Here is an 18,046-nt window from a genome sequence, read left to right on the forward strand (position 1 = left end):
CTGCGCGCAGACACATTATTCCGGCGCTGGGATGTCACTACCCCCCCCACTGTGACGTCACTATCCGCTCCCCTTCCCCCTCCGTGCGCAGACATGTAAGCACGCAGAGGGGGATGGGCGGATAATGACATGTCACTATCCGCCCCCCTGTGCGCGCAGACACGTCATTGTCCCCCCCTGTGCGTGCACACACGTCATTGTCCACCCCTGTGCGTGCACACACGTCATTGTCCCATGCTGAGATGTCACTACCCCCACTGTGACAAGACCACAGTCCCTGTGTAGCCCCCAAATACAGGGCAGTGAGGGCCCATAGTCTGAGACCACCGAGTCACTGGCTACAGGCAGCATGCCAGGCGCAGTGAGGTGACGTCACATGCAGCTCTCAGTGACGTCACCCCTCCATGTGGGGCCCAAGGTCAGCAGCGGACCCCCCAGTGTGGCCTGTATGGGCAGCCCGGCCACGCACAGCCCCCGGCCTCACCTGCAGCTCGGCCCGCTCCACTTCCCAGTGCGCCCTCTCCATCTCGAAGCGCGCCCACTCGTGCTGGATGTAGTGCAGGATCCCGGGGATGGTGTACTGGGGCGGCCGGGCCTGCAGCTCACAGCCCGGCTCTGACGGGACCGCCTGGGCCTGCCCCGGACCCCCGACCTGAGGCCTGGCAGAGGCAGCCATGGCAGCTGCCGCCGGGAAATCCTCCATCTGGTGCCGGGCCGCCGGTGACCTGCGTCCTGGGTGGGAGGTGGAAGGAGCCCGGTTGTAGTCACGTGAGGAACCAGCTCCGGTGGGGAGAGGATGGGGGGAAGGAACGGCCTCGTAACCCAACCCCCCGGACAGAGACAGTGACCGTCCGTTCTACAGTCTTCGTCTCATCACATTATTGTGGGCTGCCATGTTTCAGTTCCCCCCCCAGGCCCGGTAACTCCGCGGGGCACGCTGGGTAACCGGCCTCGTTCGCCGCCTCCCGCTTGTCAGCGTTACCACGCATGCGCGAGATTCGTGAACTGACGTCACAAAGGCAACCCGTGTCACGTGAACTCGCTCCTCCCATCGTCCGCCTGCTGCTGAACTAGTAGTGACGTCAGTGGTAAAGGCGGGGCTTGTGTGACGCCTTATGTGAAGGTGGTCGTAGTTGCGTCAGGTGTGAAGGCGGGGCTTATGTAACTTCCGGCTGCTCTAGTAGACAGTGACGTCTTTGGAGGACGGTATTACGTGAAGAGGGCCAGGTAATGACTTGTATGATGATGGGACGGCGCAGAGCCCGGAAAGACCCAACGGGCTGAGCACAGGTCTTCACACCTGCTGCTGAGGGAAGGGCTCCATCCTAATTAACGTCCCAGTATATTCACCTGCACAAGTCTCTACGTGCCCTCCGTTGTGACGTGTGTCAGGCCGTCTGGTCACATGACACAGGGAGGGTTTAGGGTTAGAGGATAAACTAGCTGGTTTCTCGGCTGTGGTCACACATGCGTGGTGATAGGCGGGCGCCCCACTGAGTGTTACACCCCCAGGTCCTGACCCCAGTGAGAAGGAGACGGTGAGCGGTGGTGGGGTGCGCCCTCTGCTGGAGTGTCTGATCTGCAGGCCAGGGGATATAGAGCCAGAGGAGCAGAGACATATCTGTGAGGGGAAAAGTCCGCAAAGCGCGCACTGATGGCAGGCACAGAGGTCGTACTGACGGCAGGCACAGAGGTCGCACTGACGGCAGGCACAGAGGTCGCACTGACGGCAGGCACAGAGGTCGCACTGACGGCAGGCACAAAGGTCGCACTGACGGCAGGCACAGAGGTCGCACTGACGGCAGGCACAGAGGTCGCACTGACGGCAGGCACAGAGGTCGCACTGACGGCAGGCACAGAGGTCGCACTGACGGCAGGCACAGAGGTCGCACTGACGGCAGGCACAGAGGACGCACTGACGGCAGGCACAGAGGACGCACTGACGGCAGGCACAGAGGACGCACTGACGGCAGGCACAGAGGACGCACTGACGGCAGGCACAGAGGACGCACTGACGGCAGGCACAGAGGACGCACTGACGGCAGGCACAGAGGACGCACTGACGGCAGGCACAGAGGTCGTACTGACGGCAGGCACAGAGGACGCACTGACGGCAGGCACAGAGGTCGCACTGACGGCAGGCACAGAGGTCGCACTGACGGCAGGCACAAAGGTCGCACTGACGGCAGGCACAGAGGTCGCACTGACGGCAGGCACAGAGGTCGCACTGACGGCAGGCACAGAGGTCGCACTGACGGCAGGCACAGAGGTCGCACTGACGGCAGGCACAGAGGTCGCACTGACGGCAGGCACAGAGGTCGCACTGACGGCAGGCACAGAGGTCGCACTGACGGCAGGCACAGAGGTCGCACTGACGGCAGGCACAGAGGACGCACTGACGGCAGGCACAGAGGACGCACTGACGGCAGGCACAGAGGACGCACTGACGGCAGGCACAGAGGTCGTACTGACGGCAGGCACAGAGGTCGCACTGACGGCAGGCACAGAGGACGCACTGACGGCAGGCACAGAGGACGCACTGACGGCAGGCACAGAGGACGCACTGACGGCAGGCACAGAGGACGCACTGACGGCAGGCACAGAGGTCGTACTGACGGCAGGCACAGAGGACGCACTGACGGCAGGCACAGAGGTCGCACTGACGGCAGGCACAGAGGTCGCACTGACGGCAGGCACAGAGGTCGCACTGACGGCAGGCACAGAGGTCGCACTGACGGCAGGCACAGAGGTCGCACTGACGGCAGGCACAGAGGTCGCACTGACGGCAGGCACGGACGTCGCACTGACGGCAGGCACGGACGTCGCACTGACGGCAGGCACGGACGTCGCACTGACGGCAGGCACGGACGTCGCACTGACGGCAGGCACGGACGTCGCACTGACGGCAGGCACGGACGTCGCACTGACGGCAGGCACGGACGTCGCACTGACGGCAGGCACGGACGTCGCACTGACGGCAGGCACGGACGTCGCACTGACGGCAGGCACGGACGTCGCACTGACGGCAGGCACGGACGTCGCACTGACGGCAGGCACGGACGTCGCACTGACGGCAGGCACGGACGTCGCACTGACGGCAGGCACGGACGTCGCACTGACGGCAGGCACGGACGTCGCACTGACGGCAGGCACGGACGTCGCACTGACGGCAGGCACGGACGACGCACTGACGGCAGGCACGGACGGCAGGCACAGACGACGCACTGACGGCAGGCACAGACGTCGCACTGACGGCAGGCACATTCGACGCACTGACGGCAGGCACATTCGACGCACTGACGGCAGGCACATTCGACGCACTGACGGCAGGCACATTCGACGCACTGACGGCAGGCACATTCGACGCACTGACGGCAGGCACATTCGACGCACTGACGGCAGGCACAGACGACGCACTGACGGCAGGCACAGACGACGCACTGACGGCAGGCACAGACGACGCACTGACGGCAGGCACAGACGACGCACTGACGGCAGGCACAGACGTCGCACTGACGGCAGGCAGACTGCGTGAAATAAATCGCCGAGCTCTGAACGAGGCCTAATCCTGATATGTTTGGGCCAGTTCTGTCAGTGAAGCAGATTATAAACTGCCCATCAGTTTGAGCAGGTTGATAAACTCTTAGGCCACGTTCAGATGGCCAGTATTTGTAACCCAAAACCAGGACTGGATGATAAATACAGAAGTGGTGACTTGTTTCTTTTCTTAAAATTAAAGTACCTGTGAAATGTAAAAAAAAAAAAAAAGTTCTGAATGATTAGTTATTTTTTTGCAATTGAGTTTTAATTAAAAACTATGTCTAGTCCAAAATACATGTATTATATATAAAGACCACTCTAGTGTTGTTGGTTTTTAATTTTTGCTCTGGAGTGCTGCTACTAATCCATGTTCCCTGACCCTAGTATAAAACGTACCAGACACCGTCTTCAGCTGTTCCCGGCACCACTCTGGTCCCACGTCGCCATCTTTTGACTGCAGCTTCTGACTTGATTGGAAGTAATTTATTTCAAAAACCTGACTGGCACATCCAAACATAGACAGGTGCTCAACCTAGAGTCGCCAACTCGTATATAGTTAAGTAAATAAGGCAGCACACTGCAGCGCTAGAACATACAAACTTGAAAACACAAAATTTGAACTGCATTACTGCACTAGAAATATGAAAAATGAGAGCTTTTAGCGCATAAAAATGGCCAATTTTATGTGTACCTGGTAGCCCCGTTACGGCATCTCTCTTATACCAGGTCCTAAACTTGCCTTACCTCGCTGAGAATAAACGTCTCCATCTGAATGGGTACATGTGAAAACCTCTTACTAGACTAAAATTCTCTCTCTCTGTGGAGGGGTATTGGACCTGCTGTAATTAAAACGCCTGAAGCTAGGAGGCGGAGTGCACGATCAGAAGGCTAAAGAATACATTTCAAAAACCTGACCGGCACATCCAAACATAGACACAGTGTGAACAGGTGCTGAACCTAGAGTCGCCAACTCATATATAGTTAAGTAAATAAGGCAGCACACTGCAGCGCTAGAACATACAAACTTGAAAACACGAAATTTGAACTGCATTACTGCACTAGAAATATGAAAAATGAGAGCTTTTAGCACATAAAAATGGCCAATTTTATGTGTACCTGGTAGCCTCTTTACGGCATCTCTCTTATACCAGGTCCTACGCTTGCCTTACCTCGCTGAGAATAAACGTCTCCATCTGAATGGGTGCATGTGAAACCTCTTACTAGACTAAAATTCTCTCTCTCTGTGGAGGGGTATTGGACCTGCTGTAATTAAAACGCCTGAAGCTAGGAGGCGGAGTGCACGATCAGAAGGCTAAAGAATACATTTCAAAAACCTGACCGGCACATCCAAACATAGACACAGTGTGAACAGGTGCTGAACCTAGAGTCGCCAACTCATATATAGTTAAGTAAATAAGGCAGCACACTGCAGCGCTAGAACATACAAACTTGAAAACACGAAATTTGAACTGCATTACTGCACTAGAAATATGAAAAATGAGAGCTTTTAGCACATAAAAATGGCCAATTTTATGTGTACCTGGTAGCCTCTTTACGGCATCTCTCTTATACCAGGTCCTACGCTTGCCTTACCTCGCTGAGAATAAACGTCTCCATCTGAATGGGTACATGTGAAAACCTCTTACTAGACTAAAATTCTCTCTCTGTGGAGGGGTATTGGACCTGCTGTAATTAAAACACCTGAAGCTAGGAGGCGGAGTGCACGATCAGAAGGCTAGAGAATACATTTCAAAAACCTGACCTGCACATCCAAACATAGACACAGTGTGAACAGGTGCTGAACCTAGAGTCGCCAAACTTGAAAACACGAAATTTGAACTGCATTACTGCACTAGAGGTTTTCAAATGTACCCATTCAGATGGAGACGTTTATTCTCAGCGAGGTAAGGCAAGTTTAGGACCTGGTATAAGAGAGATGCCGTAACGGGGCTACCAGGTACACATAAAATTGGCCATTTTTATGCGCTAAAAGCTCTCATTTTTCATATTTCTAGTGCAGTAATGCAGTTCAAATTTCGTGTTTTCAAGTTTGTATGTTCTAGCGCTGCAGTGTGCTGCCTTGATTGGAAGTAAGAGGTATGGGTTACAAGTTCCAGTGTCAGTCTATGAGACACTTAGGCTTTGTGCACACGTTGTGGATTAGCCTTAGGAATTTCTGGTGCGGATTCTGCCTCTCCTGGCAGAAAATGCACCTGCGGATTTGTCGCGTTTTATGTGTGGTTCCGCAGCGTTTTTTGTGCGTTTTTGCTGCGGTTTTCTTGCGGATTTGGTGCGGTTTTTACCCCCTGCGGTTTTCTCTAATGGAATGGGTACAAAAACACTGCAGATTCACAAAAATAAAGTGACATGCTACTTCTTTTAAACCGCAGTGTTTCCGCAGCGGATTTTCCACAAAGTGTGCACAGCATTTTTTTTCTCATAGATTTACATTGTACTGTAAATCAATTGCGGATCTGCAGCGTTTCTGCACCTCATAAAACGCTGCGGATCCGCAGAGAATCCGCAACGTGTGCACATACCCTTATTCTGGCTCTTAGACTTACATTGAGTTGTGACTTCCAGCTCACCCAGCAAACACTGGAGTCATCCAGCAGATCGCAACCTGCAGAAGATGATCGGAGCGGCGCCGAAAATAGATGAAGATGTCGACTGGTGAGTATAAGACTGGGGGCAGGGAATTTACATTAGTGACACCACTCAAGTGGTAAAATAAAAAAAAAAAAACAGCTGGAGCAGTGCTTTAAAAATGAATTCGTCCAATGGCCCCAAACATGGTTATGTCCTTTATCATGAGGTTGTATTTCACATGTTATGGCTCTCCGCACGTGGACACGGGACCCCTGTTCTATAGCTCAGTCTATGTTCTGCGCTGTTATGTAAAAATAAATAAAAAAGTAAAATAGAAAAATTATTTTACCCGTCCCCCTTAAAAATAAACACAGGGAAATAATAAATCTATTTGGTATCACTTTGCCTGCAAAAGTCCGAACAATCAAAATATAAAATAAATCAACCTGTATGGCTCTAAAAATAAAAAAAAGATGAACAGCTAGAATTGGGATTCTATTTTTGTCACCTCCTTGAGGTGTACTGTAAAACGTGATCAAAATGTATGTTCCCTAAAATGATATAAATAAACATATCGGCTCACCACGCAGAAAAAAAACGAGCCCTCGCACAGTTCAAGCGAGGGAAAAATTAAAATGATAGAAATGTTCAGAAAATGATGAAAAAAGCAAAAAATTCTTTTTTACAAAAATGTTGAATTATTTTTCACCACTTAAATAGAAAAAAAATCAATAAAGGTTTGGTATTGATGTTCAATAAAGGTTTGGTATTGATGTAAACGCACTGAGCTGGACAATCATACACTGCTCAAAAAAATAAAGAGAACAGTTAAACAACACAGTGTAACTGGAAGTCCATCATACTTCTGTGAAATCAACATATCCAGTTATGAAGCAACATCGATTGTGAATCAGTTTCTCCTGCTGTTGGGCAAATGGAGCAGACAACATGTAGAAATGATAGGCAATTAGCAAGACAACCCCTATAAAGGAGTGGCTCTACAGGGGATGACCACAGACCATTCCTCTGTTCTTATCCTTTTTGGCTATTGTTTTGGTCACTTTTGAATTTGGTCATTGCTCTCACACCTAGAGGTTCAGTACAGTAGCATGAGGCGGTGTCTACAGTACAACTCGCAGAAGTTGCCCAGGTAGTGTAGCTCATCCAGGATGTCACTTCAATACGAACTGTGTCAAGAAGAGTACCTGTGTCTGTTAGCTCAGTGTCCAGAGCATGAAGCAGATATGGTGCCAGGAGACGTGGAAAGGGCCGTAGGAGGGCAACAACCTAGCAGCAGGACCGCTACCTTCTCTGTGTGAGGACAAGCAGGAGGAGAGTGCCCGTGCGCTGCAAAATGACCTCCAGCAGGCCACTAACATCCATCAGTCTGCTCAAGCTGTCAGAAACAGACTCCATTAGGGTGTTATGAGGTCCGACGTCCACAAGTGGGTGTTTGCTCACAGCCCAACACTGCAGGGCGATTGACATGTGCCAGAGAACACCAAGATTATAAAATTCAATATTGGCGCCCTGTGCTCTTCACAGATGAAAGCATGTTCACACTGAGCACATGTGACAGAGTCTGGAGACGCCGTGGTGAGCGATCTGCTGCCTGCAACATCCTTCAGCATGACTGGTTTGGCAGCGGGTCAGTAATGGCGTGGGAAGGCATTTCTTTGGAGGGCCGCACAGCCCTCCATGTGCTCACCAGAGGTAGCCTGACTGCCATTAGGTACCGAGATGAGATCCTGATACCCATTTTGAGATCAGTGAACCCTGGGATCCTTCTGATGCAGGACATGCTAGTCCTCATGTGGCTGGAGTGTGTCAGCAGTTCCTGCAAGATGAAGGCATTGAAGCTATGGACTGGCCCACCCGTTCCCCAGACCTGAATCCGATTGAACACATCTGGGAAATCATGTCTCGCACCATCTACCAATGTCACTTTGCACCACAGACTGTCCAGGAGTTGGCAGATTCTTTAGTCCAGGTCTGGGAGGAGATCTCTCAGGAGACCATCCACCGCCTCATCAGGAGCATGCCCAGGCGTTGTAGGGAGATCATGCACGTGGAGGCCACACACAATACTGAGCATCATTTCCTTGTCTTGAGGCATTTCCACTGAAGTTGGATCAGCCAGTTACTTCATTTTCCACCGTGATTTTGAGCATCATTCCAACTCCAGACCTCTGTGGGATATTAGTTGTGATTTACGTTGATCGTTTTTATGTTTTATTGTTCTCAACACATTCCACTATGTAATGAATAAAGACTTACAACTGGAATATTTCATTCAGTGATATCTAGGATGTGGGATTTTAGTGTTCCCTTTATTTTTTTGAGCAGTGGATTTCAGGGTAATTCGTACTGCACAATGAGTGCTGAAAAAAACAAGATCAAATAAATATTGGAATCACATTTTTTTATTTCTCACCATTTCATCACATTTGGAATTTTTTAAAACTTGTCCTGCAAAAAAAAAACTTACCCTTATATGTCTGTCAATTGAAAAATAAAAAATAACGGCTCTTTGGAAGGATAGAAAAACAAAAGTGCAGATAAAAAAAGAAATCGCCTAGTCAATAAAAAGTTAATCATAGAGCATATTTTTACTGTAACTTTTTAAACGTTTAATTATAAGGTAGGCAGTAAATACTGCTGTGTTGGGTGCTCACAATGATATATTCACAGCAGCGAGCAGACAACACTTGTCATCCTAACACATGGCCTGCACATATGCTTCCCACCTGTTACTGGACTTACACATGTCCACCTGTCGGGTTATAAATCCCATCATATCCTGCTAGCCATACTGAACAATATGTGCTCAAAGCTAGCTGCCAGTCAGTGTCTAATAGTAGATCACACTTTAACCCCTTCGGTAAAGTGAATACAGTTTTTAACAACTTGACATTAGTGATGAGTGAATGTGATCGGATAAGGTGTTAAGCAATCTGCATGTGTTGCAGCTGTCGAACAGCACAAGACATGCAGCCGCTGGGACTCGAACAAATTGTTCGATGACGCTGAAATCACTCTTTTGGCTCACGAGCATGCTCAGATAACACCTTATCCGAGCACGTTCTCTCGTCACTACTTGAGGTGACTGAGTGTCATGTGTGGCTTTTTCATGGTGTCAAAGGCCAGATTTGAGAACCACATAAAGTGTTAGTTGAACAATCACTGCTCCACATCCTCGAATATGTCATTATTTGTACAATGGCATGTAAAAGTTTGGGCACCCCTGGTCAAAATTACTGCTAAGCAAGTTGAAGATCAAATGATCTCTAAAAGGCTAAAGTTACAGATTACACATTTCCTTTGTATTTTAGGGAAATAAAATATTGTCATTTTTCTCCTACGCCTCACTGGGGGACTCGGGACCATGGGTGTTATGCTGCTTGCCACTAGGAGGACACTAAGTAAACACAAAGATTTAACTCCTCCTCTGAAGTATACACCCTTTGACTGGCCAGTAACGACTCAGTTCTTGCTTAGTGTCTGTAGGAGGCACTTCAGACCCCACTGTTTTTTTGTTTTATTTTTATTTTTTAATTAATGGAGTGAAGGGGGTGACGGATTCCTCCCTAGGGTCCGCTCTCCCCCGAACCATCAACAGGCGAGCACGGCGAGTATACCTCCCCGTTCCTCTCCTGCGACGACTGGGGCGACGGTTCCTGTACGGTCCCGATCTCCCCCTTGTAAAAGGGCGAGCACATAGAGTATATCTCTTATGTGCATCTCCCGGACTCATCCGAAATTATGCCCTCACCTCGGCGTCACGTAGACCCCACAGCAGCCGTAAGTCCCCTGCGGCAGGCATTTCCGTAAGTCCCCCGTGGCAGGCACAGCGGAAATATGTATGGCAGCTGGAACCGAGGCCCCGGGACCGCCCGCCCGCCCAGGGGAGTATAATCTAACCTCTTTTTCTCATCTTTCAGGTTACATCGGGGGCTTATCTGCAGCATTACAGAATGCTGTAGATAAGCCCCTGATACCGGTGGGCTTACCTCACCTTCGATTTTGGGGGTGACAGGTTCCCTTTAACAATGGCCCTATTCTTGAGGGGGATATTATTTAGAGAGATATCTAGGCACAAAACACGAACAAGGGAATCTGATAAAGCGATAATGGAAGAATTGAGGGTAGCGGAGGCTGCACTGAATGATCTGCGCTCACAGGACACCATAGAACGTATGAAGAAGGCTCAGGAGGAGGTGAATAAGTTACACTTACGTAGAGCAGAAAGGACAAGGAATTTCCAAAGAGAGGCATTTTATGCGGAGGGAGAGAAAGTGGGTCATCTGCTGTCGGTGGTGGCATCGGCGCAAAGGGAATCGGCACATGTACATGCCCTAGAATTGGAGAATGGCAGTATTGTCACACAGGGGGCCCAAATTGTGGAAGGATTTAAGGGATTTTACAGCAAATTATATACATCACGATTGGAACAGGGAGAAGAAGGAATTGACAGGTTCCTAGAGGAGGCAGACTTGCCTAGAATAGAGACAGAGGATAGAGAATGGTTGGATAGGCCGTTTACGGTGGAGGAATTGGAGGGGGCCTTGAGATCCATGGCGGGAGGGAAGGCGCCGGGGGCGGACGGCATTCCTGTCGAACTATATGGCGACCTTGCTGAGGAGCTGATGGCTCAGTTGTTGGGGGTCTTTGAGGAGTCGCTGGAGAGAGGTATATTGCCTAATTCCATGAGGGAGGCCATTATTGTGGTCATCCCCAAACCAGACAAAAATCCACGGTTACCGGAGTCATATAGACCAATATCACTCCTAACAACAGATGTCAAGATTCTGGCTAAGGCCCTGGCGAGCAGGCTGACCCGGGTGATAGAAAAAGTGGTTCATTCGGACCAATCAGGCTTTATGCCTAATAAATCAACTGCCGTTAACTTGAGAAGGCTATTTCTCAATATGCAAATACCGGCTGATAATGCTGGCAGGAGAGTGGTGGTTTCCCTCGATGCACATAAGGCCTTTGATAGTATAGAATGGCAATACCTGTGGTCGGTGCTGAGTCGTTGTGGGTTTGGGCCAGTCTTTATGTCATGGGTGAGACTCCTATACTCCTCTCCGGTGGCCAAAATCAAGGTAAACAATATGATGTCAGACAGCTTTCAGCTTTTTAGAGGTACAAGGCAGGGGTGCCCGTTGTCCCCGCTACTGTTTGCTTTGGCGGTGGAACCACTGGCAGCGACTATCAGACGGTCTCAAATGGTGAAAGGGTTTTTATATGGGAAGATGGAGGAAAAAATCGCCTTATATGCAGATGACATACTGCTTTTTCTTGAGAGCTCTGGGGAACCATTGAGGAACGTAATAGCATTAATCGAGAGATTTGGGCAAATTTCAGGGCTAGTTATTAATTGGGACAAATCGAGCGTTTTGCAGGTAGATAGAGAAGTGGATTGTACAAGGGAGGTGGAAGAAGGTACAAAATTAAGGGTGGTGACTCAGTTTAAATATTTGGGGATTCAAGTAGCTCTTCCCTTAACCAGATTTGAAGAACTTAATCTCGAGCCTTTAATAACTAAGATACGCACTAAGATCTCAGCTTGGAGTAAGCTAAATTTGTCGGTGGTAGGAAGAGTAAATCTCCTCAAGATGGTGGTGATGCCTCAGATCTTATATGTCCTACATAATTCTCCGGTATGGATCCCGATGAGAACATTCCGTAAGCTGAGATCGTTATTCGGAGAGTTGGTGTGGGGAAAGAAGAGCCCGAGGATTAGGCAGGAGACTCTGCAGAGACCCAAAGATGAGGGGGGGCTTGCGTTACCCAACCCATGGTTGTACTTTCTGGCTGCACAGAGCCAACATCTTAGGGGATGGGGGAAAGGGTTAGAGGAAGAAATGGGTCACAGTAGTCTGGTGCATATCAGCGGGGTGTGGCCCTTGTGTTTGGGTCTGGAATCAGGACTATTTAGGAAATTGGGGACTGGTTGTCCCACCATGAATTTAATTCATGGAGTATGGCAGATGCTGAAGCGAATTAGGGGAATTGGGGGATTCACGGAATTTTCACCTATCTGGGATAACTCATCTCTTCAAGAATTTAACCATATGGAAGGAATGGGAGAATGGAGGGAAAAGGGCATTAGGCTATTAGGACAACTGATTCACAATGGGAGTCTTAGGTCTTATGATGCGCTTCAGCAGGAATTTCAGTTTCCGGGGTTGAAATGGTATCAATATAGGAGAGTTCAGCACGCTTTTCAGGCACAGAGGAGGAGGGGGCCCATAGTGATTCAGAAGGATCTCATGTTAGACTGTATACTAAATAATAATGGAACAAAGGGGGCTATATCGGAAGTATATGGGGATTTACTACACACATTTTTGGAGGATTACCCGATTAAAGCTAGAGAGAAATGGGAGGCCGAACTGGGGGAAATAGACGATGACAAATGGGGGTCTATTCTGGAATACATTCCTAAATTGTCAATGAGTGAGCCTGGGAGACTGTCGCAACTGTATGTGGTTAATAGGGCCTATAGGACACCCGACTTGTTGTTCAAAGCCGGAGTGAGATTGGATTCTGAGTGCCCTAGGTGCACTCAGACTGAGGCGGGTATGCTTCACATGTTGTGGGTGTAACCCAGGCTCTTTTCGTATTGGGTAGCAGTGTTGAACCAAATTGGGGTGCTTTATGGATGTGCGGTTCCCAGGGATCCAGTGGTTTGTATACTTGGGTATGTGGAGGAATTGTCGGCCGATGAAACTACCAAAATGGCAATAGCTAGATTGCTCTTCGTTGCAAGGAAAGTGATTGCGAGATACTGGATTAGGGAGGAACCTCCAACCAGACGAGAGTTTGTTGCACAAGTGAATCATATTGTCCAGCTCGAAAAAAGCATCTATACCAAGAGGAATAGGATGGGATTTTTTCAAAAGCTATGGCAGCCATGGCTAAATGGGAATGATTAAGAGGTTGTGGAAAACAATGTTAATAATGCAATATGTTTGTAATAAAGAAGATCTTCTTGTGGAGGAGGGGGGGAAAGTTGGGGTTGGTTATCTGAGGGAGGGAGGGGGGAGAAGGGGTATATTTTCTTGTTAAAATAAAAAACACAAATGCACCTTGTTGTATAAGTAGATAACATTTATTATGATCAATAAAAATTTATCTGATTAAAAAACAATGGCCCTCACAGTCCCCTGATCTGAACATCATTGAAAATCTGCAGCTAGACCCCAAATTACAGGGCGTGCAAGACGACCCAGGCTTCTCAGAACTGGAAGAAATTTCCAAGGAAGAATGGATGAAAATCCCTCAAACAATAATTGAAATACTCTTGTCTGGTTATAAATTTTTTTTTACAAACTGTGGTACTTGCAAAAGTACTACTAGGTAATAACCATGCAGGGTGCACAAACTTTTGCATCTATCCTTTCCTTTATGTCATTTTTAAAATGCTAAAAATAACTTTTTTGACTAAAATACAATGGACATGTCTAATTTTTTACTCTAGGCCTCTTTAGAGATCATTTTCAATTTGATTAACTTTTTACGAGGGGCGATCCAAAAGTAATGATAATCAATACTAAACACAATGAATATAGTCAAAAAAATTTTTTAATTTTTTTACATAGTCTCCTATCAAGTCTATACATTTAGTCCATCTCTTTTCTAAACTTAGAATTCCCTTAGAAAAAAATTCTTGATCTTGACCCTCAAAAAAATCCCCAACAGCGGTTATCACGTTGCTATTGTCACCAAACTTCTTGCCCCCGAGGTGTTCTTTGAGTCGAGGAAAGAGAAAGAAGTCACTGGGGGCTAGATCTGGTGAATAGAGGGGGTGTTCCACCAGTTCAAAGCCCGCTTCTTGAATGGTAGCCATGGCAACTGCAGCTTTGTGAGCCGGCGCGTTATCTTGGTGAAACAGCACTCCAGCCCGCAGTTTGCCGCGCCTTTTCTCCTTGATAGCCTCCCACAATCTTCTTATTTGTTCTGCGTAGTAGGAGCCCGTAATAGTGGCTCCCTTCTCCAAATAGTCCACCATAATAATTCCTTCATCGTCCCAAAAAACGGACGCCATAACCTTCCCTGCTGAGCTTGACACTTTGAATTTCTTCGGCGTCGGTTCGTCGGCTCGTTTCCATGTCATCGATTGTTGTTTAGTTTCGGGATCAAAGTGGTGGATCCAGGTCTTGTCCATGGTCAAAAAACGTGACAAAAAATTTTCCTTGTCTGCTTGGAACTTTTCGAGATTTGCTATTGAAATGTCAACTCGTTTCTTCTTTTGCTCGTCGGTTAACATTTTTGGCACCCAACGCGCGGAGACCTTTCTCATATGCAATTCTTTTGCAAGGATTCGTTGAATACTGCCATATGAGATCCCTGGGACCTCAGCTACATGCCTGATAGTCACTCTTCGATCTGTCAATACAACTTCTTCAACTTTTTTCATGTTTTCTTCATTGAGGGACGTGCATGGGCGTCCTTCACGATGTTCATCTTTCGTCGATGTTCTTCCCAGCTTAAATTCCTTGGCCCAGCATGCAACTGTGGAATATGGAGGAGAAGAGTCCCCCAATGTTTCCACCAAGTCGCTGTGTATGTCTTTGGTAGTCATTTTTTTCAAGCAGAGGTATTTGATGACAGCTCTGAGCTCGTTTTTTTCCATTTTGATGTTCACTCCTCGGCAGTTCATATTCAAATGAATGTAGCTCCCGGGAATCGTGGTCTATTTAAGTGATTTTTTTTTTCCTGGACTAGTGGGTACCTAAGAGAAAAGAAAACATTTTATTTTAATTTCTGTGTGCAATAGAAATAACCGATTATCATTACTTTTCGATCGCCCCTCGTACAATAACAGTAATTTTGACCAGGGGTGCCCACATTTTTACTTGCCACTGTAAATCAAAAATCTGCATCTTTAAAAAAAAAAAACAAACAAAAAAAAAACACAACAAAACATTACAAGTTGGCCTTATGTAAAATGTCGTTTTGGAATTATGTGAACTTATCACCTTTTCTAATTCTTTGCACACCTAAAATGATCCCACAAAGTTTAATGAGTAAAGGTACCTTCACACATAACGATATCGTTAACAATATCGTTGCTTTTTGTGACGTAGCAACGATATCGTTAAGGAAATCGTTCTGTGTGACAGCGACCAACGATCAGGCCCCTGCTGGGAGATCGTTGGTCGCTGTGGAAAGTCCAGAACTTTATTTCGTCGCTGGACTCCCTGCAGACATCGCTGGATCGGCGTGTGTGACACCGATCCAGCGATGTCTTCACTGGTAACAAGGGTAAACATCGGGTTACTAAGCGCAGGGCCGCGCTTAGTAACCCGATGTTTACCCTGGTTACCAGCGTAAAAGTAAAAAAAACAAACACTACATACTTACCTACCGCTGTCTGTCCCCGGCGCTCTGCTTCTCTGCACTCCTCCTGCACTGGCTGTGAGCGTCGGTCAGCCGGAAAGCACAGCGGTGACGTCACCGCTCTGCTTTCCGGCCGCTGTTAACACAGCCAGTACAGGAGGAGTGCAGAGAAGCTGAGCGCCGGGGACAGACAGCGGTAGGTAAGTATGTAGTGTTTTTTTTTTTTACTTTTACGCTGGTAACCAGGGTAAACATCGGGTTACTAAGCGCGGCCCTGCGCTTAGTAACCCGATGTTTACCCTGGTTACCCGGGGACCTCGGGATCGTTGGTCACTGGAGAGCTGTCTGTGTGACAGCTCTCCAGCGACCAAACAGCGACGCTGCAGCGATCGACATCGTTGTCGGTATCGCTGCAGCGTCGCTGAGTGTGAAGGTACCTTAACTGTTGTTAATATTTATTTATTAAATCAATAATACTAATGAAATGATGAACTTTAATAGAAGCAGATATCCCTGATAAGATTTTTCAACCCTCTGGACTGATCATTCATTCTCAATTCATGGGCAAAGTCTGTATTCAGTGAAGACAGATTATCACTTTACTGAGATAGGAGAGGGCAGATAGTGCTTATAATATTGTATGGAGGAGCTAGAGGTAGACACAGACATTCTGTTACAAGTTCTCTTGAAATGACAGTTTTGAAGGAGTTGTCTGATTGTAGTTATCTCCCTTAGGGCTGGTTCAGATAAACATTAATTGCCCGGGTGCTCTCTGTGTGAAAGACTGATATACAGACAGCACATCAAGCAATGCACGTATTCACACACAGACCAACAGTTGGCATGTAGAAAATTGCAGCATGTGTTAGGCCGGCTTCACACTCAGCGTATGAAAATACGGTCCGTATATTACGGCCGTAATACGCTGAAAAGTCCCGAAAATAGTGGTCCGTAGCTCCTCCGTAGGCAGGGTGTGTCAGCGTTTTTTGCGCATGGCATCCTCCGTATGTAATCCGTATGGCATCCGTACTGCGTGGTTTTCTCGCAGGCTTGCAAAACCAACATACCGCTATAGAAGTGATCCATGTGTCCCAAAAAGAAAAAAAAATATATATATACTGTCTCTCTCTCTCTCTCTCTCTATGTCAGTAGACACATATATGTATATATATTAATATTTTGTCCAGCGCTATACAGCTTGAAAGCCGGTAATTCAATTACCGGCTTTTTCTTTCTCCTTCCTAAAACCCGACATGATTTGAGACATGGTTTACATACAGTAAACCATGTCTTCTCTCCTTTTTTTTTTTGCAGATTCCACACTACTAATGTCAGTAGTGTGTATCTGCAAAATTTGGCCGTTCTAGCTAGTAAATTAAAGGGTTAAATGGCGGAAAAAATTGGCGTGGGCTCCCGCACAATTTTCTCCGCCAGAGTAGTAAAGCCAGTGACTGAGGGCAGATATTAATAGCCTGGAGAGGGTCCACGGTTATTGGCCCCCCCTGGCTAAAAACATCTGCCCCCAGCCACCCCAGAAAAGGCACATCTGGAAGAGGCTTTCTAGGTAAGTTCCCACAATCTATGAACATCCAGCAGAGGGCGCCTCACCGCAAATGAAGCTAAATATAGATCATTGATCTATATTTAGCCTCATTCCCCGGGGTTTTGCAGCAAGGAGCAGCCTGCATTAGCGGAACTCCTTGCTGCAAAATGTTTTAACCCCTTCAGAAGGATTTACATCGTTGGACGTTACAGATCTGCGGAGGGTAAGGATATTGTTGGTTTATTATGTTTTTTTACTTACAGAACGAGGGTCTTCAGTGACTGGATTGGGCGTAGAATAAAATACTCCAACAACCATTGTTTTTATTTCATTAAAATAATTTTAAATAATGTGTTTGTGTTTTATTTAACCCTTTACTACAATTGGATTAATAATGGATAGGTGTCATAATTGACACCTCTCCATTATTAATTAGGCTTAATGTCACCTTACAATAGCAAGGTGGCATTAACCCTTCATTACCCCATATCCCACCGCTACACGGGAATGGGAAGAGAGTGGCCAAGTGCCAGAATAGGCGCATCTTCCAGATGTGCCTTTTCTGGGGTGGCTGGGGGCAGGTGTTTTTAGCCAGGGGGGGGGCCAATAACCGTGGACCCTCTCCAGGCTATTAATATCTGCCGTCAGTCACTGGCTTTACTACTCTGGCGGAGAAAATTGCGCGGGAGCCCACGCCAATTTTTTCCGCCATTTAACCCTTTATTTTAAGAGCTAGAACGGCCAAATTGTGCAGATACACACTACTAACATTAGTAGTGTGGAATCGGCAAAAAAAATGGAGTTTACTGTATGTAAACCATGTCTCAAATCATGTCGGGTTTAGGAAGGAGAAAGAAAAAGCCGGTAATTGAATTACCGGCTTTCAAGCTGTATAGCGCTGGAAAAAATATTAATATATATACATATATGTGTCTCACTGACATATATATATATATATATATATATATATATATATATATATATATATATATATATATATATATATATATCTATTCTATGTGTACA

The 18,046-nt window shown here is 47.4% G+C and overlaps 2 protein-coding genes across 11 annotated transcripts in view; one reads left to right on the top strand and one right to left on the bottom strand.

Moving 5' to 3' along the window:
* Positions 1 to 1,007, bottom strand: part of STRN3 (striatin 3) — a 73,490-nt gene extending 72,483 nt beyond the window's left edge. For all 8 annotated transcript variants that reach the window (XM_069730303.1, XM_069730342.1, XM_069730315.1 and 5 more), the window contains exon 1: positions 485 to 1,007. In XM_069730303.1, coding sequence (XP_069586404.1) covers positions 485 to 703 — 219 coding nt within the window. In that variant the 5' untranslated portion in view covers positions 704 to 1,007. The remainder of the gene's footprint in view (positions 1 to 484) is intronic.
* A 97-nt stretch (positions 1,008 to 1,104) lies between these two features.
* Positions 1,105 to 18,046, top strand: part of AP4S1 (adaptor related protein complex 4 subunit sigma 1) — an 83,380-nt gene continuing 66,438 nt past the window's right edge. For 2 of the 3 annotated variants that reach the window (XR_011314017.1, XM_069730355.1), the window contains exons 1-2: positions 1,150 to 1,227; positions 6,124 to 6,213. Coding sequence is in view for 1 of the 3 variants with exons in the window: in XM_069730355.1 (XP_069586456.1) it covers positions 6,173 to 6,213 (41 nt within the window). In the remaining 2 variants the exon portion in view is untranslated. Of the gene's footprint in view, positions 1,228 to 6,123; positions 6,214 to 18,046 lie in introns of all 3 variants that reach the window. The other variant, XM_069730365.1, reaches the window with a different exon arrangement.

Source organism: Ranitomeya imitator, chromosome 1 (genome assembly GCF_032444005.1).
Source record: "Ranitomeya imitator isolate aRanImi1 chromosome 1, aRanImi1.pri, whole genome shotgun sequence".
NCBI classification, from domain to species: domain Eukaryota; kingdom Metazoa; phylum Chordata; class Amphibia; order Anura; family Dendrobatidae; genus Ranitomeya; species Ranitomeya imitator.